Genomic DNA, 23,208 nt, shown 5'->3' with positions numbered 1-23,208 from the left:
AGCAGAGAATTGTAGACTCTGAAAATCTACCATTGCAGACTCATTTTCCTTGTTCCTGAATGAAACCATGGATAGTCATCTTCCCTCACATTCAAGAAATAAAGAGTCCTCTAGTTACTTAAGGAAACAAAATGTCTTGTCCTCAGGAGCTAGCTTGAAGGAGCTTCCACTGGCCAAATCAGGAACAATTTGAGCACCAAAATATATAATGATAGTAAAGGATTATAACCCATTAAGCAAAAAAGAAAACCGTGAGTCCATACTGATTACATAACCAATACACAAATTAATGGTGAAGAAGAGAAAGCGCTGACCAACAATACAAAGCCAATTAAGAAATGTAGAAAGAATGATGAGATTAGAAAATAATTTTATGGCAACCATCACTGTAATAATTTTTTCAGGCAAAAGTCATCCATGAGTGTTAAAATTAGAGGGTGAAAGTCATGGGAGTAACAGGAAATTTACGTAGTTTCAAAGGATATATCCATGAGATTCTTATTAAGTACAAAAAGAAAAAGAGTAACTTTACAGAGGAGAAACCAGGTAGATACCACTTTTAATCAAGGGACGAAAGTTGACAAAGTTTACATCCCATATCAACATCATGTGCCTCCTGATATGATGTACTGAAAAGGGCACGCTATCATGTCTGTGGTATTCCTGCCTAAGATGCATCACCTGAATCTATTCTTGAGTAAGACAAATCAGGCCCAATTAATGACCATTTTACAAAATAACTAGCCTGTCTTCTAATATACCAATGCCATAAAAAAACAAAAACAATATCTAATCCATATCACTTATGATGTGTGAGAAGAAAACTGCTTTCTTAATGGATTACAAATGACTTCTCTTCCCTAATATCAAATTGTTTTCACCCATTTCCACTAAAATGGTATCTTTAACAAACATAATGGTGTAAATCTTGTAAATTCTTTGACAATGACACTATGCTTATAACAAAAAATGCCATTTATTCTACTACATTCTTGAGGAAGATTGGGGGATTTATGCAGAATAACGTGCAATTCATTGCAAAATAAAGCACACCTTCTCTAGACAGCTCAGAATATTTATAACTATTAAAGCAAAAACAAATATTTGGTTACTTGTGGATTGTTTTGGCTTTAATGGAAATATCTATTTTCTCCAACGTTTGGTCCCTGTGCCTCAAAATGTTTATCCCAAGAAGCAACTGCTGTGATTTAGGTCTTGAAGGCAGCTTTCAATGCTTGCGCTTTCTCTGTGATGTGCTTCTGAAAGGGCATCATGAAGTCATCAAAATCTACCTCGTACGAGAACCGCTCCCGCTGCAGTTCCCTCTTCCTGATCAGCTCTGCTGTCGTGGCTTTGGGACTCCAGGTCTTAAATAAACAACCACATCCAGAGCAGGTGTGAGTATGACGGCCAATAAACATGCCAATATCCAGACAATCTTCAAGATGGTTAATTTAAAACTATCAAATTTATTTCTAAATCTATTTTAACTTTTATCTCTTACACAACATTTTTGGTTATGTGGGCATCGCTGTTTCTGATGGTGACTATTTGGACAACTGAAATGCTCTTCAGTTACCTCTCTGATGACCCTCAGGCCAGCTGCTGATCATTTTTAGGATGTCAAAACCAGGAAGCAATGGAGTTAATAGATAGTTTGGGTTTACTGCCTTTATGTCTTATGAGGAAGTCAAAATTATTTTCATAGTAGAGGGCAGAAGGAGCTGGTGGTCTCTTATTCAGCATAGCTTGATGCACATTGTCAAGACCACTCTTATTCTCCAAAGACATCTTCACCTTTTTAATTGTAGATGTTTAAGGAAGCCACTGAATAAATCCAGTCTTGATTAGTATGAAACTCCCAAGTGAGATGGTGATAGTGTGTAAAAAGAGGAACGGTTGGGCTCTAAGGAGTACCCAGAGAAAGTATCTATAGAACTCGGTGACTACATGGCTATAAGGAATGGCACTAACTGAAGACTTCAATTGTTCAAGGAAAATTAAAATGTTAATACAGAAAATAGTAATACCAGATATTGGAAGCTATACAAGTTGGACTTACTTAGTCAGAAGTAGTAGGACCTAGAAAAAGGACACCTCCAAATAATAACTATAAAAGATAAGGACATTTGTTTGGGTGCTCTGCATAAAAAGTATTTGAAAAATGACATCATGAGTTTATACCATGTTATGATCTTTCTAAAGTACTTACCCTCTGTGGAATAAATGTGATATCCACTTTCTTTGTATAACCACTGGTAATCAATGAATTGAGGTAAACCACATTATCCTTATGCATCTTCTTTTTCTCCACTATGGTTGGTACAGTATACATTGATGAAAGTGGCTCCTGGAAACAAGACCAAGATAAAACTATCAATTGCAAAAACCTATATATACTTCCTAACATTATTTGTTGTTCTGCATCTTACTCTGAAGCCAGAAAAAACTAAAAATGCTACTATACAAATTATAATTTGAAATGAAATAGAATATTATTATAATTTTGGGTGGGGAGAGATCATTCGTTTGCCTCGTTTAACTTTATTTAATTAGTATTAGTGACAGATCACAAAAGTCTTTCAGATATCCATCCTTGATCTGTGGCCATTATTAATCAGAAGGATGTATTCCTACCAAAATGATAATGTTGCATGTGTTAGGAGCTTCAGTTGATCAATCCTCCTTCACCTCTGGCCATCCTTACTCTCTTCCTCCATGCTTATTACTCTCTATTGTCTGCCTATCATCCCTTCAACTCTATCTACTTCCTACCACCTACGTTTCTCTAACCCTTTCTAATTTGATAACATTAAAGCTTTTCCTTCCTGAATTTCATCCCCTATCCTGTGTCAGCCAAGAATCTCCCGGGATCCATCTGCTTCCCTAAAAGAAGCTTCCAGTCTAGAAATGTACTTAAAGTTTCCTGCTAATGAATGACAAAGTCTTGGTGTCTCAGAAATCCCCATAAACAACAACCTCAATCTTCTGCTGCTAATTTAGAGGCACCCAAACCATTCCAGATTACCAGGGACAATTTGACACCTTTAAAACCTTCTAGAGTTATTTTGCAGGATATCCAAGTTCCCCTGAACATATCCCTGGGTTCATAGTAATCATTAAAATTCTTTGGGAGTGGAGTGGTAAGGTGGGTAGTGAAAGATTATGAAACCAAAATGAAGGAAAATCATGCTTTACTTCATTTCTCATAAGGGTTACTCTTCTTCCCTTTTTGGGCCATCCCATCAAATCTGTATAATTCATGTCTGAGTGTATACATATCCAATACCAGTTCTTTTTCCAACATTCTAATGCTATTTGGTTGAACCAACTGGTTTTTAAGTGGATTCTGTTTGCAATTAGTACTTTTTAGGCTTTTCAGTAACAGGAAATTTCTTGCTAGATATTTCTTTAAAACTATTGCATAATGGTGCTGAAAACATGGACTGCATATTATTTGCCCATGTCCTGTAACAATATGTAAATGGTGCCGCAGCCCCACCAGTTACTAATGGGAGGTCAACTGCTTTTCATACCTCTTCTTTCTTAATCTCAGGGCCTTCAGTCTTCACTTTAAGCGGTGGCTTGCCTTTTGTTTTTTGATTTTCTGCTGGTTTTGGCAAGTTATCCAGCTTTTCCTTAATCAAACCAATTATTCTATAGTCAGCATAAGCCTTTGCAACATCCATGGCAGTATGCCCTGTTTAAAACATAAATTCAGAGTTTCATTAAACAGATTAATAATAAACCATGTAGCAAAATCTCAGCACATCAGCTCTAAGCATGCAGTACAAAGGTGATTACTGAAGCGAATGGTATGTATAAAGTCACAGAGCTGGATCAGATACTCTCTAAGGTGGCCCCAGCTCTAAAATCTCATCATTTAGAGTGCCATTTACCAGCAAAACCATTTCTTCTTGTTAATTATTTTGAGCATGTTTCTTTAAAAGTTGATAGGAAATAGTGGTAGATTACATTTTGAATATCTGAGTGCTGGTTCTCTTCCCACGTGCATACATTCCTTTGTGTGTGACAATTTTACATTGTCCTCCCCTTCCCATGATGGAAGGAGGTGTATTCAAAAAGGCCTGGGTCTTTATTCCCGTCTTGCCCCTAGGTTCTTCATGACCTTTTTTTTTTTTTCTTAGATTCCATATATATGTGTTAGCATACAGTATTTGTCAGGAATAAAGACACAGACCTACTAGAGAATGGACTTGAGGATATGGGGAGGGGGAAGGGTAAGATGTGACAAAGTGAGAGAGTGGCATGGACATATACACTACCAAATGTAAAATAGATAGCTAGAGGGAAGCAGCCGCATAGCACAGGGAGATCAACTCAGTGCTTTGTGACCACCTAGGGGGGTGGGATGGGGAGGGTGGGTGGGAGGGAGAGGCAAGAGGGAAGAGATATGGGAACATATGCATATGTATAACTGATTCACTTTGTTATAAAGCAGAAACTAACACACATTGTAAAGCAATTATACTCCAATAAAGATGTTAAAAAAAAAAGAAAAAAAAAAAGGCCTGGGAAGCTGGAGGTCGCAAGTGCTCTGTGCAGATGGCTGGGTATTATGACACCTGTAACGTCCTCAGGCAGACCTAACAATATTACCTGTGACTCAGAGGCAGCCTGAAGCAGCCAGGGATACTAAAGCTCCTTCAGATCAAAAGGAACCAATGGGTTCCACTCTAAGAAAATAACACCTCCACCTATTCACACGGGATATTTATGACATAAAGTAGGCTTCCCATTTACTTTCTAGAAAGAGCCTCAATTCAGGAATGATTTGTCCAACTTTAGAAGGAATCCAAAGTCTACAGAGGCTTCAAACTATGCCGATTATTAGGAATTGACTGTTAAGACAGAGTGATGACTCATGATGTGATCTGCAGACTGGTGTCAGTCTACAAACTAATGGTTATGCAGTCACAGTGAAATAAATACAGGGATTAAGAGAAAATGTTTAGAAATTTTTGTAGCAACTTTATGTCATTTGAATCCAATGGTAAAAAAAAGTTTGGACTTGTATTTTATGGGGTTTTTCCTCTTCATTTTTCTAGTAAATCATTTTTCATTGTATTTTGCAAAAGACTCCGTCCACAATGGATTGCCAACATAAATAACTGGTTCTTTTACACCAATGATTTGAGAAGCACTGTGTATACGATAAAGTTCCATAACATTTAACTCAGGTTTGTTTTTGCAGCAGTGACTCAAGGGAAAATGTGGTCCTACAAGAATAGATTTAAACGGGTTTGGAATCTAACATAAATCCTCCTTTTCTAACTCTTATCACCCATAATGAGAACACATACCTTTTCTATTCTCCAGCTGGAATTTAGCACCAATGTCAAGTAGGTATTTTACAGTATCCAGTCTACAACTCTCAATGGCTCTACTTAAGGGAGTTGAGTTGTTGATTGAAAGGGCATCTACCACAGCTCCAGATTTAACAAGAAGCTCAACAATATCCTGTTGGCCGGTATGGCATGCAAAATGAAGCGGAGTCCACAGAAAATTATCTGTTGCATTGACGTTAGCCCTGTAAAATGAGGTAGATGCATGAGCTAAAAATATGGGTTATTCCAAGCACTGGAAGCTAAAAATGCTAAGGAAGATTTCATAGTTTTATCAGGTTTTTCAACTGTAAACCAAGGAAGGTTTGGGTCAAGTTAAATTCTGTGCCATAATTTTTCTTGACCTGTGTTCTTCATTATATAACAGTCTTAACTTTGTGTATATATACATTTTGTTTAGTTTAAAAGGTGCTTAGATCCTAAGGGTTACAATTTTAACCCTTAGATCCTTAGGTTACAATTGTAACCTAAGGGTTACAATTTTGCATCATTAAAATCAGGGAAAAACTGGATCCAATGAAAGATCAACGCTAACAGGAAACAGAAAAGTTATATTATTTCATTTTGTATCTACTTTCTCTGTATGTTATGAATTTTTAAATGGACCTTCATTATTAAAATTTTAAGCATTACAATGTATCAAAATCTTGTATCAAAAAATGATACAAATGAACTTATTTACAAAAGAGAAACAGACTCATAGACATCAAAAACAAACTTGTGGTTGCCAAAGGGGAAAGGTGAGGGGGTGGTATAAACTGGGAGTTTGTGATTAACATATACACACTACTATATTTAAAATAAATAATGAACAAGAACCTACTGTATAGCACAGGGAACTCTACTCAATATTCTGTAATAATCTATATGTGAAAAGAATCTGAAAAAGAATGGATATGTATACGTATAACTGAATCACTTTGCTATACACCTGAAACTAGCACAACATTTTAAATCAACTATACTCCAATATAAAATTAAAATTAAATGAAAAAAGAAAATTAATTCTTTTGATTTTATTGAAAGCAATCTATCATTCAGAAACTATGAAAAGATAAAATAAAATTTTAGTCCTATTTAAAAATTCTCTGCCCAACACTTCACATTGTCATTAGTTGCTTTATACTCCCTCTCTATAATAAACACATTTAAATCCTTCTTTGAAGCTAAACATTATAGTAATAATAACAATAATACCTTTTATCAAGCCTGCAATTACTGGGCTACTAAGTGCTTTACATATTTTAACTCATTTAATCTTCAACAAATCATGTGAGCTGAATTCCATTAGAACCCCATTAAAAAAATGAGAAAACTGAGGCACAAAAAGGTTAAGAAAGTTACCCCAGGTTATCCAGCAATGGTAAAAAGAAGGACTTAAACCTGAGAAATTGCTTTAGATTAAAAAGTTAAACTAAATGTCATGCTTTGTTATTTTAAAGATATTTACAAATGAACCAAGGAAAAGGGAATGAAACGTGCTTAGTCATTATGGCTACCATCAAATTGCTTGAATTTGTTGGGATCCCCTCCAACAAAAAAAAGAAAGAAGGAAAGAAAAAAGAGACATTTAAAAATGACTCCATGTAAAGTGAGTACGTTGTAGAGATCTGCTCTACAATATTATAATCACTATAGTGATTATAGTTAGCAATATTGTACCCTACACTTAAAATTTAAGAGGGTAGATCTCACGCTATCTGCTCTTACCACAATAAAAACAATTGTTTTTAATTTAAAATAAAATAAAAAGTAACTCCACATCATCTAGGTAAAGCTCTGAGACCAAATTAAATTGTCTTGGGAGGCCAGGGATACCCAATCAGAAAGTTTTGTCTACCCTCAGAGAGAAAACTTCTTGGTCTTCACTTTGTGCATAGCTGTTATTGGCAAACGGTCTTTGCATACACACACTCCTATGCTCCATTAGCCTGGTTCCTGGTATAAGATCTATTTGTGATCTGGACTTCAGGAATGAAGCCCTTTCTTGTACTACTTAAATTCTGGAGCTGAATGTGTCTTAGCCTTCCTTGAAATGTGAAGGCTCCCAAAAATCTAAATTTCACTCAACCAAAAGGCATACCCTTTTTCAAGAAGAAACTTGACCGCATCTATGTTTCCACTGGCACATGCAGTCATTAGGGGTGTCTTGTAATAATTATCCTTCATATCCACAGGTATTCCTGATTCAAACGCCTTTTTCAGAGATGCTAGGTCTCCCACCTTGGTGATAAAATTAATGTTTGAAAAGACCTTCCCTGGATCATCAATGTACCAAGCAGAGTCATCCTGAATGGGATGTTCGGGTGGATGATCTCGGTTAAAGCGATTGCAATCAGTTACATGCTTGTAGGTTTCAATCATGTAACAAGGCGGCCCACCTTCGCTCCGGCGTGGAAACACGTGGTCAGGGATGATGCAGATTGGGAGGGGTAAAACAAACTTGCCTTTTTTGGCTTTTTTGGCCATCCCTTTTTTAGTTTTCTTAGGCCCATAGGATCCCAGGACATAAGACTTGCTTAAGTATTTGGTTCCTTTAAAGAAATCGTTTATGTTGACCCCTCCGCCCCGGACTTTTTCGTGAAGTTGAGCTATGGTAGCTATCTGTTCTGAGCTCATAAAATCTTGCCTCTCCTCCAGCACCAGCACAAAGTCTTCCTTGGTGACTGTCCCATCGCCCCTGTCCACAAACGAAAGGGCTTCCCTAAGGAAAGTCTCATGTTCTATGGACCAATCGTGAAGTTTCAGGTACAATCGTGGATTCGGATTTTTGGCTCCTGGTCTGGCCAGTTTATTAGCGATTCGCTCCGCCCGCCGTATTTCTTTGCTGGCTGCTTTAAAGCCGCCTTCCTTAGCCAAGGCCCTGGGCGTTTTATGCTCCAAATTCTTCCATTTCAGATCACATCCTAAAACAGGAAGCATCATGATTATGAATGGTGTCAAGGCATCTGCAAGACTCCACAAATGACACGCATCCAACGGTTTTTTAAATTTCTAGTGATTAATCAAAAGTTGCTCCCCAAATTACTTGTATATAGAGGTAAGCACATTTAGCTATTATAACTACAAAATTAAGCTGATTTTTTTTTCTGTGAGCTTTACTTTGGTGAATTCTGAGGGAGATATGTTTCCAATTGATAGTATCTTTTCCCAAAGGATTAGGACATTAATCCCTATAGATATTTGAAACAAATATCATATTGGGATACTTGCTAAGGAGGCTTCCTGACTAGCGGGAAAGAGTAAGGGTGACATTTGAATTTGGAAGGAAGCTGGATTCAAACAGCTTAAATAGGACTTTAGGAACTCAGGATGCTAACTGACACTTGCTTCTTTTGAACGATTATGACTAAATCTGTGTAAAATGTTAAACTATGCTTTAACTGTATTCTCCATGAAGTTAATGTAATTTATATTGACCTGCTGTTTTGCAGTAAGGTCATGTGAACAGCCTAACAGAGGAAAAAGTAATTTGTTCATCAAACCTGAAAGAATTCCAGCATAAGAACTGTGCAATTAGGCATTAAAATCCATTTTCCTTTTTGGACCCTTACTTAAAATGATGGGACCAACATTATATGTAAGCATTCTCCAAATAAATAAACTTTTCTGAATGCATCAAGGCATCCACTTAGTGCTATCAAGAAGGCTGTGTTGTCTGTAATAAGTGTCTGGAGACACTAAAAACCCATTATAAGTCAGACTATGAAGATGCTCTTTCTAGTGTTTTGAATCTAGAAGACTCTTCTGTTGCTTTGCAAGCATCACATAATCAAAAAAGATTCTCTAGCATCAGTATCTCTAGCATCCAAAATGCAAAGGTGGCCGAATGCAAAAATAAAACACGCCCCTCCAACACTTTATAGTTTTATTCCTTATCAAAAAGAAAATTAATCACCAGTGTTTTTCAACATTAGCACTTCCTATGGCATTGTCAAAAATTAAAATTTTATATGAAGGCTGATAATTTTACTAGTGATAGAAAAACTCAAAAAGAGCATTGGAACAATAAAGATTCTAAAATTTTTATATTGGACAGTTTGAAGAATAGTGACTTATTGGGAAAGGGACCTGAGACTGGTCTCAACAGTATAATTCCACAGCATAATAATTCCATAGTATAATTCCATAGTCATCTTGAGTATGCTGTTTTTATTTAGTTTTTTCGCTTATTCAGGGTGTCTGGGGGTTTATCTATATCTCCCAATCCGTTCCTATATTCACCCCAGCACTAAGGATCAAAGGGTTTTAAAGCGGCTTTATCTTGCCTTCTTCTGCTCCTAGTTTCCTCCCTGTTAGAAATTTTGTGTGGATAAAAGACTCCAACATCCCAGCTTAAAGATATGAAGGCATTTTCCTCTCCCTTTGATTTTGTCTCCTTTTTTATCATTAGTAAATAAAGATCCATTCATTCCCTTTGTGATTTATGTGCCTCTGTGGCTGAGATACTCAACTTTCAGCTGACTGTGCTGTCAAAAGGCCCAAGAGAAGGAGAACCCTGCACAGGGGCTTCAGGAGAACTATTCCAAACTCCCCTCCTCTCCCCTGGATCTGGCCTCACACCGCCTACAGGGAGTTGTAAATTACTCCAGGGACAAGATCAGGGACAAAAGAGGAGCATACTGAGGAAGGTAGTTTAATGTGGGAAAAGAATCCAGCCCTCACATTTAAGAATAAAAGAGACTACACCCAGTGAGTTTACTCAGAAATGAGCATTTCGTGACCAATGGTTTCTTGCTGCTCTGATTGCCTTAGATAAGCAATTGCCTGGTATGGAAATAGGTCACCCACATAGGATCTGGTGGTTGTACTTCCAAACATGCTACAGAACTCAGAATATTTTCAGACATTTATTTCAGAAACACAGCTTAGTCTTGTGAGCCGGCCAAGAGGATGAATCTTTTCTGCATCACCAGGCAAGGCCTTTGGCAAGCTCTGGCCCTTTACTTCTCAATTTGCTTTCTCTAACTTTATCCCAGGAGTACATAAATGGTAGAGTATATATTGGGGGATGTTTGTCCCAATAAGAAAGGAATCAGCATGTGAAAGTTGAAGAAGCTTGTCTCAATCTGGGCAGATCTTTAGTTTCTAGAAATACACAATGTTAAAAATGAAGTGTCAGAATAATCTGCTGATGGTGACAGATTTGAAAATAAGACTGATGAGACAGTTGATGAGGGCAAAAATTGCAGTTGATATATTTTCCTTTATCTGTTTTTTTTATTTTAGGGGAATGGGGAAAGAATGTGAGCTTTGTATAAGGTGAAAAAAGTCAAAGTGGATCAGTTATTACACCATTAGTTATGCAGGCACGTTAGTCTTATTTATAATGTTAGTGGTTACAGTATAGGCTCTCTAGGGTCCCAGTGACTTCAAAATTTCTGTTCCTCTGTAGAAGACAGGAAAATAAAAGCACTTTCTCTGCTCTATTATAGAGTTGTTGAACTTTAAGTTTCTGCCCATTTCTCATAAACTGGAAAAAAAAAAAAAAACCACGACCATAACATTCAGCAGAATGCAGTTCCCTCTCTAACAAAGAGTTAATAACTTTGAATGTACATTTAATTAGCATGTAATTAACACCAAATTGATCCAAATCTTTAAACTTAATTGGCTAATATTACTATTTTAAGGAATACATTAAGCTATACATAAAATAGTTTATATTCCTAAGTTAATAATTATTTGAAAGCTACAGAAAAATCTAAAATAATAAATATTATTTATATTTCAAATGTTCCATGAAATTTTTCATTTTATTTCACGTGTTTCTTCCCAAAATATTTCCCCCATAATTTAAAATTACCCAGAAATGTTATCTTTGCACTTGACATGATAGTACCTTTTTAAAAATAAAATAATTAAGAATGCAAACTAAAAGACATGGTGTCTAGTGTCTGTCATTTTTTAGATTGATATTTACATTTTTTAAATAGGAATTTAATAACTATAAGCATCTTAATAATTGGTTGACTCATAAACAATTCTCTTTAGATTTTTAATAATAACCTAAAAATACTTGAGAAATGAATTTTTATCACTTTCAAGGCCAGATTCATGATTTAACAGAAGGTAAATAAGAAAAAAGTTTAATTTTCTTTCTACATTTATGTGTGAGATAAGCAACTGACATTTGACAGGCAGAAATTCTCTGCTCATCTACAGTGTGGGAAAATTATAAATTCTTTAGGCATGAAATTGGTAGACCATTTTACCTCGCTGAGCTATATATTTACAGCAATCTGCAAAACCACCCATAGCAGCATAATGAAGTGGTGTGTTGCCATTCATTGCAATCAGCCCCATGTCTCCATCGTAGGCAAAGAGAAGCTTCAATATCTGCAAAATAAATAGTGGATATTGTAGAGGAATAGGAATGTACGTTTACTGAATGAAAACTGGGACCTAGACCTGTGCTATCCAGAGTGTCAATCTGAATTAAATTAAAATGAATTAAATAGAAAACAAATTAAAAAAATTCAGTTCCTTACTTCCACTAGCAATAGTTCAAGTACTCAAAAACCACGTGTGTAGTGAATTGTACCATATTGTACAGCACAGATACAGAACATTTCCATCACTGCCAGAAGTTCTATCAAACAACATTGATCTAGAGTATAGAAAACTCTATACTCAGCTGGGGCACTACCGTTTTGAAATAAATTTAGGCAATTTTAGAAAGCATCAGACTATGGCAAGCATCATCAGGGGAGCAAATTCTTTACCAAACAGATGTGACTTCTACTGTGATATATACTTTTATTGCAGGGAAGAGACCCTATGACAAAAGTAAAGATAATTATGTTAAAACTCAGAAAAACTCAGTAAAGAAATTTTAGATATAATTCAGAATTTAAAAAAATAGAATAGCATTGATTTGTTTTGTTTCTGCAATATCACCTATGTACCTATGAGATATCCTTTGCTGATATATCAGATAATAAGAATAGTTAGAGTTAAAAATTTAGGTGAGTCATTAGATACCTCAAACATCAGGGAGATGAGTATATTGGCATTGTTCTCTCCACAATTAGATCATACTGTACTGTGAAAATTCTAATGTGTAATGGAGTCATAAAATAGAGTAATCCCAGTTGGCAAAACCTTTAAGTTGTCATAATTAAAAATATAGAAAAACATTATTAGCAATATTAAAAGAATAAATTAGCAAGCAGATAAAACTGAATAAAGAGCTAAAATATGTTTTGAAGGTTAATATTTGGTATAAAATATAGTTTTAGAATTATTTCAGAAAATCAAGATGATAACTCAGAAAAAATTCTATCAGTGTAACCTACATGATATTTTAAAATGTTGAGAAAAAGGAGAGAAGATTTTTAGCAACAAATTTTAAAGCAAAGAGTAGATTATTACGTCAAAAAAGCCTCCTTTGGCAGCAAAGTGTGCGGCGTGATGTCTGTCATTGTCAAATGCATTCACGTCACCTCCTCTTTCCAATATCCCTCGAACTAGTTCTACCACTCCTTCTCTTGATGCTTCCATTAAAGCCGTGCGACCTGTGGACTGGATGTGAAACAGATCAGATGCTGTTTATCCCTGTCATGCTAAATAACATATTCCGTATAAATATGGTCTAAATCCATTTGGCCTCAGAGTCACACTGACACGTTCAGTTCTGTACAGTTTTATTGGTTTCACGTAACAAATAGGAAAAATGAAGCCAGTAAAATGGGTCAGTGTCCAAAATGTAGAATTCTAAAATCAGAGTCAAGGTCACACCAAAAGTCCCTGTAAGAACATCATGCTGCAAAATGCAGTTTCTTGCAAAGAAAGTAGAGCAATAAGGGAGAAAAGAGGATAAAACACATGCTAAAATTAGGCTATAGGTGTTTTCTAATGAGAAGAAGATCTATTTTTATTGTTGGGAAATGACAATTAAAATACAAGAAAACTCAAAATGATTAAGGGAAACAGCAGAACTACGTATTTTCTTTCGAAGAAGATAAATTTTTATTAGGCATCAGTAATATCTTTTCTATTTCCTATAATGATCTTTTAACATTATACATAATAAATACCAATTTTCCAAACATAATTAGGAAATAGATTGTAGAATCATGGCCATGCCATATAAAGATGATGAAAGTATATAATCTTAAAGTATTTTGAACAGAAATGAACAATGTAACCTAACAGGATAATTTTACAATATTCAAATGAAAAAAATACACTAATAGAGATGATTAGTGTATTGCAAATTTTTTATATAATTGAAAAAAGGAATATTTATAATCACAGGAATAGTCATACTGAGTTGACAGCATTTGGATTGGCTCCTTTTTCCAAAAATGTCAGGCACACATCTTTAACATCATGTGCTTCTTCGCAAGCTCTAAGGAATATTGGCTTTCCTTCATAGGTACAATTGTTGACATCTGCACCATGTTCCAAGGCAATCAGTGCACAGCGATAATGCCTCTTAGTAGGTAAAATGCAGTAAAACAAAATACCTGTAGAAAAATAGAATCCCCAAAGAATACTTAATTAGTAATCTCTCTATATTTGGATCAGATAGGAAGGAACAAAGAATAATTTAAAAATTCATAATTAACTAGCTGAAGGTGATAGAGCAAAGATGTTTATGCCTTGGTTTTCCCTCTGAAATCAACTGAAACACGAAGACAGAGATACCAGAAAAGAAACCCAACCTCTTATAAGAGCCAGAAAACAGTCATAACCAAAATGTGATAAGACTTTTTTTGGGAAGAATTTGAGTGCTGGGATGTGAGCTCTGGTTGACCCTGGGTATTTGGCATCCTGCAGTCTATACCCCAGTGTTCCTTCTTGGAATATGTAGGGGTGTGTGTGCCAGAGGACTATTGGTGGATCCCTGGATCCCCTCTGAAACTGCAGAGTGGCAAAGGAGATGGTACATAATGATGAAATGTGCAGACCAGCCATGTTTATAGGAAGCAGGCTGTCTGTATAGTAGCAGTGAGAAGAAAAACTAGATGGCAAGGGGCTCTGACACTTTGGCAAATCATTTTGTTTACTGAAGAGAGAAAAATGCTAAATCCTCATACCCAGCACCTGTGACATACAGACCCTCAACATAACCCATGTCAAAAATGTACTACAGACCAGGGGTATTGTTTATATTCCCCTGGTAAGAAAGTCAGGTAAACAGCAGTCAAACTCCAAACTGACTTTGTAGTGACTTCACTCTAAAAAGAGGCTTCATTCAAAGAGGAACAATATCAACAAGAAACCAGCATGTGACCTATGAAAAAAGATACTGAAAGAAAGGTAAGGAAAGAAACTTGATGGCAAACACTAGGCAAAAATTATATACTCAAAAAACTATACAACATGAAAATTATTGACTGACCCATTTCCATGATAACAAAGAAATTAAATATAATTTTTTCTGAAACAAAAGTGCAAAGCTAGACTGAACCTAAAATAAGTACTTCTAGGACAATAAAAGATAAATAGAAGGAAAAGATGAATTTGAGCAAGCAGAGCTTAAAAAAAGAAATGGTAGAGGAAAATATTGTAAAACCACTAAAGAAATGAAAGTGTTTCACATTGGAAGCAGGAAAAAGGAGAGCAGACATTGCCAAAACCATGGTCAGGGACATGGAAGAAAAACTTGAAAGAACTTGAAAGAAAAATGTAACTGATATGATGTAAGAGTTTAAATGTTCTAGAGAGGCAAAGAATATTTAACATGTATGTAATTGGTGTTCAAAAATAAAAGAACAAATGGAACAGAAAAAAATGGAGAGATATAATAGAAGAAAACTCTCTTGAAGGAAAAACCTAGATCTGACAGAGTATACTGAGTCTCAGGAAAAATTGATTAAGAACAATCCATAAGATGGTGCCTAGGTAAAGCTAGGTAAGAAAGTGTCCTGTGAGCATCCAGTTAAAAATTCAAGTCATTTCTAAAGAGGAAAAGTCAAGCTGGCTGCCAGACTTTGGCACAGCAACATTCAGTGCTAGAAAATAACCAAAGGAGCTCTACAATGTCATTTGGAAAAGAAAACAGGGAATTTTTAATACTCAGTCAAGCTATTGTTCATATATAAAAGTGATGGACATATAAGTTTAAAGATGCAAGAAATCAAAGGATATAAGCCCAAAGGAGTGAGCTAAACTACTTGATAACAAAAATGAGTCTAACAGGAGATCAACAGAGAATATGTGACTAAAAGACCCATGATAGATGCTGAATCCCTTCAACCATTGAACCAAAGTTCAATCACCTTAGGAATTCTAGATACAGAAAAGAATATTGTAATTCACAGTAATGTAGAAATAATAATGTAATTTAACAAAACTTGGAGGGAAGAGAGGGAAGGAGAGACAGTGTAAGCATTTGATTTTCTTTATCTTTTACTGCTGGAGTTTGAGATATTATTAAAAACAGATAAAGAGATAGATGTTTATTATTTAAAGGTATGAAAAGAATCACTGAAAGAACTAAAATGATTTTAATGTACTAAAATTAGGTACTGGAAGGGAGGTAAAGGAGGTGAGAGGAAGGGTCCTTGTACCAATCTCATCTTTCATAGAGAAATATTAATGAATACTGTTTAAAGTGCTAATTCAATAAACGGAGTTTTAAGTATATGTAAAGCTGTCCAGTTAGCCATTAAAAGAACCAAAAATATACCATTAATTTTAGAAAATGTGAGAAGGAAAATATACACACACAGCAAAACAAAACAAAGAACACATGGACTATAGAGGAAAATATTTTTATACATATTTGTGTATTTATATAAATTAAATATATTATGCTTTCATAATATAAAATAAGTGACAGTTCTGACGCCAAACCTATGGACCATCTAGATAAATGTAAATTGGATAAACTCTACCATTAAAATAAAAATACAATTTATGTGAAAATCAAAACCAAAAGATATCTCATATAAACATGCATCTAAAATAAAGTTACTCAAACAGTTAAGAATAGAAAGATGGTCAAGGACATGGTTGAAAATATAAAATCAAAGACAGAGAAGTCATAGCAGGCAAGAGTGAACCAAAACAACAATAAACAATAACAACAACACAATCTAGAAAATAGTACCAGATGAGGTTGAATTCATTACAAAGACCTTAAGGAACTTATGAAATGGCTATTTTATAATGATGGCATGTGCAACGCACAGTGAAAGTCTATCTATGCTGACTATTTAAGCCACAAAGGACACAAATCAATATTCCAAGATCGAAGCAAAAACAAAAGAGAAAAAAAAGTATACACCATAGAACTAGCGTATTGCATTGAGGACTGGGGATGCATTCCTATAAATGGGAGAACCAATGGAATGGGTGTTACAAGGAACTAGTCCAGCTTTACCCTTAAAGAAAATAATTCCAGACACTGTAACTAATTTCGTAAGACAACAAATAATTTTTTGGCTTAGAGTGCTACCTTCTCCATATTCTGCAAAATTGTTCAAAGAGAAAGTACAGGTTAGACCTAGAGTACGTCCCTCATCCTTCTAAAGCTCCAGTAAGTATTTTAACTGTTTAATTGTTTGCTCATCCTTTGGAAACAATGTGCAGTGAGCCAAATGTCAATCACTGGAAAATAGGATGTTAAGGGCAGAGAGACTACAGTGGAATAAAGCAAGGAGTTTGGCCAGTGGCAGCCTTTGAGCTGAGGGATGTGCAAGGTAAGCTAGGTTCACTGATGGGAAGACAAGGCCCTCTGTGCAGTAGGCATACCATGAACCACAATCAAGGCTGGAGAGAGCAGTACTAACAAGGTCACATGTGAAACAAGATTTTGTATTTGTTTCAAGTTTCATTTTATATTTTTAATTCTTCCTATTTGATTTGTCAGGTTGTTTTTATCATACATTGGTCTTCCAGAACCTTGGTAGGTTTAATATTAATTTGAATGAGTATAGATAACCTCATGGCTGTTGCATTTGCTACAGATACTCATTTGACCTTGTTTCCAATTTTACCTTGATTGTTTACATTTTATGCTATAAAATGTCTCAAACTGCTTTCTTTGTGATTTGTATCTCTGTTTCAAACTCAAGAAGGTAAACTTTTTTTTGTTACCGTTCTTCTGAATGTACTGAAGTTTCCATGAAACTCCACGTATACAAGATGCCATTTAAAAAACTATCTCATGGTCAAATTAAATATGGAAAATGTCACTGGTTTTGGTCGGTCTGACAAATGTAAAATAAACATGTCTAAATTTGTTTTATCCGATGTTTCTCTAATAAATTTGGCAGCAGAATGAACCAATTTTGCATGTAGCACTTATCAACATCCCACTGATTCAGTGTCCCGTGACACACACTTTGGGAAATGATATTCTATAGAGCGTTGAGAGATTTTTTTTCAGAATAAAACATTTTAAAACACATTTGGCTCCCGAGTGCATCTGAAGAGTATTTTGTTATGTGGTGCCATTAAGTAATTAAATAATTCTTCCTTTTCTTTGTCCTCTCCTCTTGTTATAAGCAAATCACTTATCAAATACCATGTCCACAGAGAGTTACAAAAGCAGACTCTGCTCCTGTCAGAAAACATTAATTAAATTATAAAATGGGATTCATTTCTCTAATGTGGGACTGTTGTTAATGGCTTTGTACTTGAAACAACTCTTTGGAACAACTGATTAAATCTACCAATTTATATTAAGCCTGGTGGTAATTTTCTTAGTGATTTTCATGAGGCTGTGTCACCTCCTGCCAGAACCTTAAGTTATTTGGACAAGAAGCTCCCAGATCGTGGTCTTGAAATGGAATTTGGGAGGGGAAGAGTGAGAAAGTGGGGCTATCTCACCTAAATAATCATGGAAATGCCATATCTAAAATTTTAAGTCATATTTTCAAATGCACTTTTAAATGACACTAGAAAGTTGGAGTTTATGTCAGAATCCACCTTTGTCCCTCAACTTCCTAAATGCAACTACTTTCTACATTAGACTGCTCTTGAGAGCAAAACCTATATCTAGTATTACCTGAGGTTCTAAAATGTAAAAAAGAAGAAATGCTCTCTTTCATCTTTAGCTCTAAATAAGACTTTATATTTTACAATGGGTGATTGTGATTATGGAAATATCAACGTGCATCATGTTGAAAGTTCTCCACGTTAAAAAAAAAAAAAAAAGCAAAAACAGAGTGACTAATTCTAATATTCTTTTTCAATGAGAAAGTTCTCAGAACTGGCTTCCCTAAGAAATACCTGCATCATTTTCAAATCATGGGGAGATAGTGTCCTTTGGTATAAGAGTGAGAATCTAGACTTTCACTCCCATGTACCATGAATAACTCACTTCTAAAGTTGGAAAGCAAAAAATGCATTTTATTGATTTCTGACTACAAAGTGAATTGCTGGATAGAATGCTGGGAGTTTTTACCTTTTCCTTCATTATCGACAATAGTCATATCGGCCTTTGCCTTGGCTAATATTTCCATGGACAATTCATGGCCCAGTTCTGCAGCCCTCATAGTCGGAGTACAGCCCATTCCATCTTGCACATCAGGGTGAGCACCGAGGCTCAGGAGAAAGCTGACCATATCGATGTCATTGGAAACTGAGGCTAAGTGCAGAGCACTGTTTCCATTGACGGGGTCTGTGAAATTGATGAGTTCAGGGTATCCGAGCCTGGTCAGCTTCTCTATCTGCTTCTTGTCTTTGTTCCGAACACACTGGAGAACTTTGTAGATCTGCAGATTCTCAAGTCTTTTATCTGCTAAAGCCATATTTGACTAGCTTCTTGAAAATGCCTTCGTGGACCAAAACAAAAACTACAGCAACAAAAATCAAAGCAAAAACATAAAACTCAAAGTTAATTTTGCCTTCTTTACTTTGACTAAATAATAATATTTTAAGTCTTCTCTAAGAAGAGATGTTGTTTCTTATGAAATGTTATTACCATAATTTATTGCAACTAAGTCATGAAAGCAGAAATTACATATAATACAAAAATATTCAGCTAGCATAACGTTAAAATATTTCAAAACAAATCTTCCATCATAATTAACACTAGACTTGTTATACAGTTTTCTTATTATTTCATTTAACCTTCCCTCCTTGACACAGCTTTACCATTTACCCATGAAGAAGGTGAAGCTAATTGCCAAGCTCCCCACTATAATGATCTGTACCAGCATGTTTCTTACAATGGAGAGACCACACAGATTTCAGTAGCTTAAAAATGTTACAAAGAATGTGTAGAATTCTGAGGTGCTCATTATAAACAGGAATCTATTGAGCCCTGGGAAATACCAAAGATGTGATGGATGATTCTTGTGTCATCTTAACGTGGGAACGATGTAGGTAAATGGTTCAGAGATAACTGTAAATTTTCACAAATAATCCCACTAAGTTGCAATGAGCATTCTAATATGTAATTTTATCTCTTATTGTTTATTCAGTTCAATAAAACAATATTTTGAGTCGAGTAGTAGACCATGTTAGGTACACCCAGCTTGCATTTCTTCATGCTTTCTGGGAACAGAACCTCATTAACATATTGGGAATCCATTCCAGAGAGTACAATGGTGCTATCCTAGGCCAAATCATTGCCATTGCCTTGTAATTTGTCTCACTGCTTCCACAGAAACCCTCTACAGACCATTCTCTATTCAGTCCCCAGAAAAATCTTTGTAAAATGTAGATTAGATAAGATCAGACCAGCTTCCACCCCCAACATTTTAGTATTGCTATTTTTAAACATAAAGAAAGTTGAACACCCATATATTCCCACCACTGAGATCCTACCATTCATGCTTTATTTGCATTATCACACATCTATCCATCCCTCTATCTATCTGTTAATCTATCTTATTTTTTGATACATTTCAAAGTAAATTGCAGACATATTCCAGCATACATATCCTTAACTGTAGTTCAATATTTGTTTACAGTTCTTTTTCTCTTCTTGGTCTTCTGAATATATAATATAATGTACAAGAATTATGTGTACTATTTCTATATATAATCATTGATAAATGCATACAACTTTGTAACCTAAACCCCTATCGAGATACAGATCATTACCTTCACACCTGAAAGTTCTCTCCAAACTATCTTTTAAAAGTATTTCAATAGCTTTCCATTGTAATCAGAAAAAATCCAAACCCCTCGGGGTGATCTCTTAAGGACACTTTCCCTGCCCCTCTGACCTCACTTCACTCCAGTCTCCCTTGATTTAGTGATCTCCAGCCACACACACTGGCCTTCTTTCTGGTTATGGTTCATTCCTGCCTCTGGAACCTCTTGTTCCCTCTGCCTGGAGTGCCCTTTGCTCAGAATTTCTGTTGGTTGGCATTCTCACCACTCAAATTGCAGCCACCATGTTACATCATCCCTTTGTTTTATTTTTTTCACGATGAAGTGAAACTTCTATATATAACATTTCTAGAAATCTGTAAATACAGATATATTCGATTTATGTATTGTGTGTCTCCCTCACTAGTATATAGTCTTCATGGAATAGAAGCTTTATATTTTAATTACTATTATCTCTCCATCACCCAGAACCTGACTCCTATGTGGCATTCAATAAATATTTGCTCAATAAATGATGACTGAAAGTTAAAAGATTGAGGAATGGAAGAAATCAAAGAAAACACCTAAGTTTCTGTCTTGAGCAACCTGTGTCTGAGATGGTAAGCCCAGGATGGTCAGAGAGTGAGCTAAGCTTTGAGCATGCAGAGTTAGAATTCACAAGGCAATGGTGTACATTATTCAGGGAAAGATCTGAGCCTGGTGGGTGGGGAGTTATGAGCTTTTTGGCAGTTGCAGTAAGCCCTAGCCTGGGTGAGGACAAGGAGGAGAGCCTTCCAAGTGAGGAGTCACCACCATCAAATGGGGTCCTCCCTTTCTTCCCCCTCTTCTGCCTGCTGTTTATTCTTTGTGCTTCCTCTTTTGCTGCGGAACATCAGCCATCACGTGGCTTGTGGCTTCAATGTTCTGTTTGCTGTAGCCCCTCTCTTCCCTTCTAATCTGTTTACAATGGGTGATGGACTGGGAACTGGATAAGGCAGCTTGTTAGAACCATGTGTGTAAAATAGGCTCCCAGTAAGTCCTGAGCTGCCTCAGAACTTATCCACTTGGCCTTTGCGGCTTGGCTTGGTGACATTTATTTTAGCTGGAGTTTATGGTTTGTTGTATTATTATTAGCCTTATTCTGGTTAGATGCTGGGTTGTCTTACCGCATACATACATCATATACAGAATAGGATAAGATGCACCCCAAGAGCTTATTGCTTATACTGAGTTGATGCAAACTCATTTGTGAGGACAGACTTCCTAATCAGAGGCTTCAATGTTGCCTCTGAGAGCGCCCACCCCTACAAAGAACTAGCAGCATATGGCATTGCCCCATTCAGCTACAAGGATGAATTCAGTAGCCCATAGGTCAGTTTTACAGCTTGTGTTCCTCTTGGCTAACGCTTCGAGTTGCTGGGGAGAGAGCAACACCTTGTGCAGTGTCCTTCACGACCAACTGCCAAGACTGACCCCGTTGGAGGAAATGACAGAAGTCCTGCCCTCTAGTCCTGGGTTCCTTGTAAACTGTACAGCCTCTCTGATCCTCAGGAGGGTCACCACATATACACACATCTCAGTATGCATGTGTAGCCCTGGGGCACCTTGGCATACCCCATGTAACCATCCATGTGCACAATCTCAAAAGATAGTGGAATAGAACAGGATTCCTTGAATTGAAGTTCATGTTTGGAGTCTGGATACTCTGAAATTATATGAAAATCTACAGGGTGTGTGTGTCCAGATGCATTTTTCCATTGTAGGGAGAGATCCATAGAGCTCATTAACTTTTCAAAGGAGCCTGTGAGGCAATGGTGGTTGGTCAGAAAGAGGAAAGGTACAGCGGAAAGAGTGCAGGATTGGAAGTGGGGAGATCTGCTGTCGCCCATTGTTTTCCCTCCTCTGCATCATTATGTATACAAAGGAGTTAGATAAACCTGGACAGGTCACCTACCTAGTTCATGCCTCAGTCTCTTCATCTGTGAAATGGGGATAAGAAGAGTGCACCCTTCATGGGGCTGTGTGAAGCAGAAATGAGATCAGATTTGTAAAGTATTTAGACAAGTCTCTCAACACAGGCTCCCCATGAATAAATCAAACATCTATGGGTTTCAGCTCATCCATAAGCCAAGGTTTACATGTCGGGGGTTCTTTACTGTTCCGTTCAATTTTAAGTCTCAGAAAAATCGGGAAGGGGAGGTGGGTAAGATGTCACTTCAAGGGAAAGTCCAGGTGGCCGGGACCACGGTGCCGAGCTCACCTCTTAGCCGCCAGGGCGATCAGAAGCCGAGGATGTCCGGGCACCAACGCGCCTCGGCCTGAGGGGGCCGGTTCTGGTTCTCTGCCGCCCGGCGCGGGTCCCAGCCACAACCTCGGGCTCCCAGAGCCCGGCTTGGGCGCCCGGACGTGAATGGTGTCCCCTTGGGCAGAGCAGGCGAGCAGGCGAGCAGGCGCGCGGGGCAGCAGGGAAGGGGGTGTGTGTGTCCATGGGCCGCGGATCCGCCTAGGGCGAGCGAGCGGCCAGGTGAGAGCAGGGGGCGGGGTGGGAGCCGGCGACACCCGCCGATTGTGAGTTTTGGCCACGCCTGCAAGGCCCCGCTGCCAGGGCAACCGCCCAGGTGCTCAGCTGCTGGGGCGGGGCGAGGCCCATCTCCGCCCACCGCCCGCCGCCCGCCGCCCGCCGCCCGCCGCCCCTCCGGCCAGGTGGCCTGGTCTCGGCCTGCTGGCCCGGCCGGGCTAGGATGCTGGAGGAGGGCTCAGCACTCCCAGAACGGATGGCAGGGGCGCTGCGCCCATTGCTGGGGTTTCCGAGGCCTCCCTTCCTTCATCCTCTTCTCCTACC

General features: G+C 37.2%; 1 protein-coding gene across 1 annotated transcript; it reads right to left on the bottom strand.

Annotated features, from left to right (window-relative positions):
* Positions 1-1,208: 1,208 nt before the first annotated feature.
* On the bottom strand, positions 1,209-22,707 carry ANKEF1 (ankyrin repeat and EF-hand domain containing 1). Its single transcript, XM_059897563.1, has 10 exons — positions 22,627-22,707; positions 18,730-19,120; positions 13,638-13,837; positions 12,741-12,890; positions 11,582-11,705; positions 7,450-8,272; positions 5,325-5,551; positions 3,537-3,700; positions 2,213-2,350; positions 1,209-1,367 (listed from the first exon to the last, which is right to left on the bottom strand). The coding sequence occupies exons 2-10, from the start codon at positions 19,073-19,075 to the stop codon at positions 1,209-1,211; spliced, it is 2,331 nt and encodes a 776-aa protein (XP_059753546.1). The 5' UTR covers positions 19,076-19,120; positions 22,627-22,707.
* Positions 22,708-23,208: the final 501 nt, after the last annotated feature.

This window comes from Balaenoptera ricei, chromosome 15 (genome assembly GCF_028023285.1).
Source record: "Balaenoptera ricei isolate mBalRic1 chromosome 15, mBalRic1.hap2, whole genome shotgun sequence".
NCBI lineage: Eukaryota > Metazoa > Chordata > Mammalia > Artiodactyla > Balaenopteridae > Balaenoptera > Balaenoptera ricei.
This window is presented reverse-complemented; position numbering and strand designations above follow the sequence as displayed.

What these genes read in the sequence shown, in the direction of transcription:
- ANKEF1 (XM_059897563.1), bottom strand. Translation starts at nt 19,075, where the DNA reads ATGGCTTTAGCAGATAAAAGACTTGAGAATCTGCAGATCTACAAAGTT. An exon ending in ATCCAAATGCTGTCAACTCA is followed by an intron (nt 12,891 to 13,637) that starts GTATGACTATTC and finishes TTTCACATCCAG; the next exon opens with TCCACAGGTCGCACGGCTTT. An exon ending in CTGAGATTAAGAAAGAAGAG is followed by an intron (nt 2,351 to 3,536) that starts GTATGAAAAGCA and finishes TCTTGTTTCCAG; the next exon opens with GAGCCACTTTCATCAATGTA.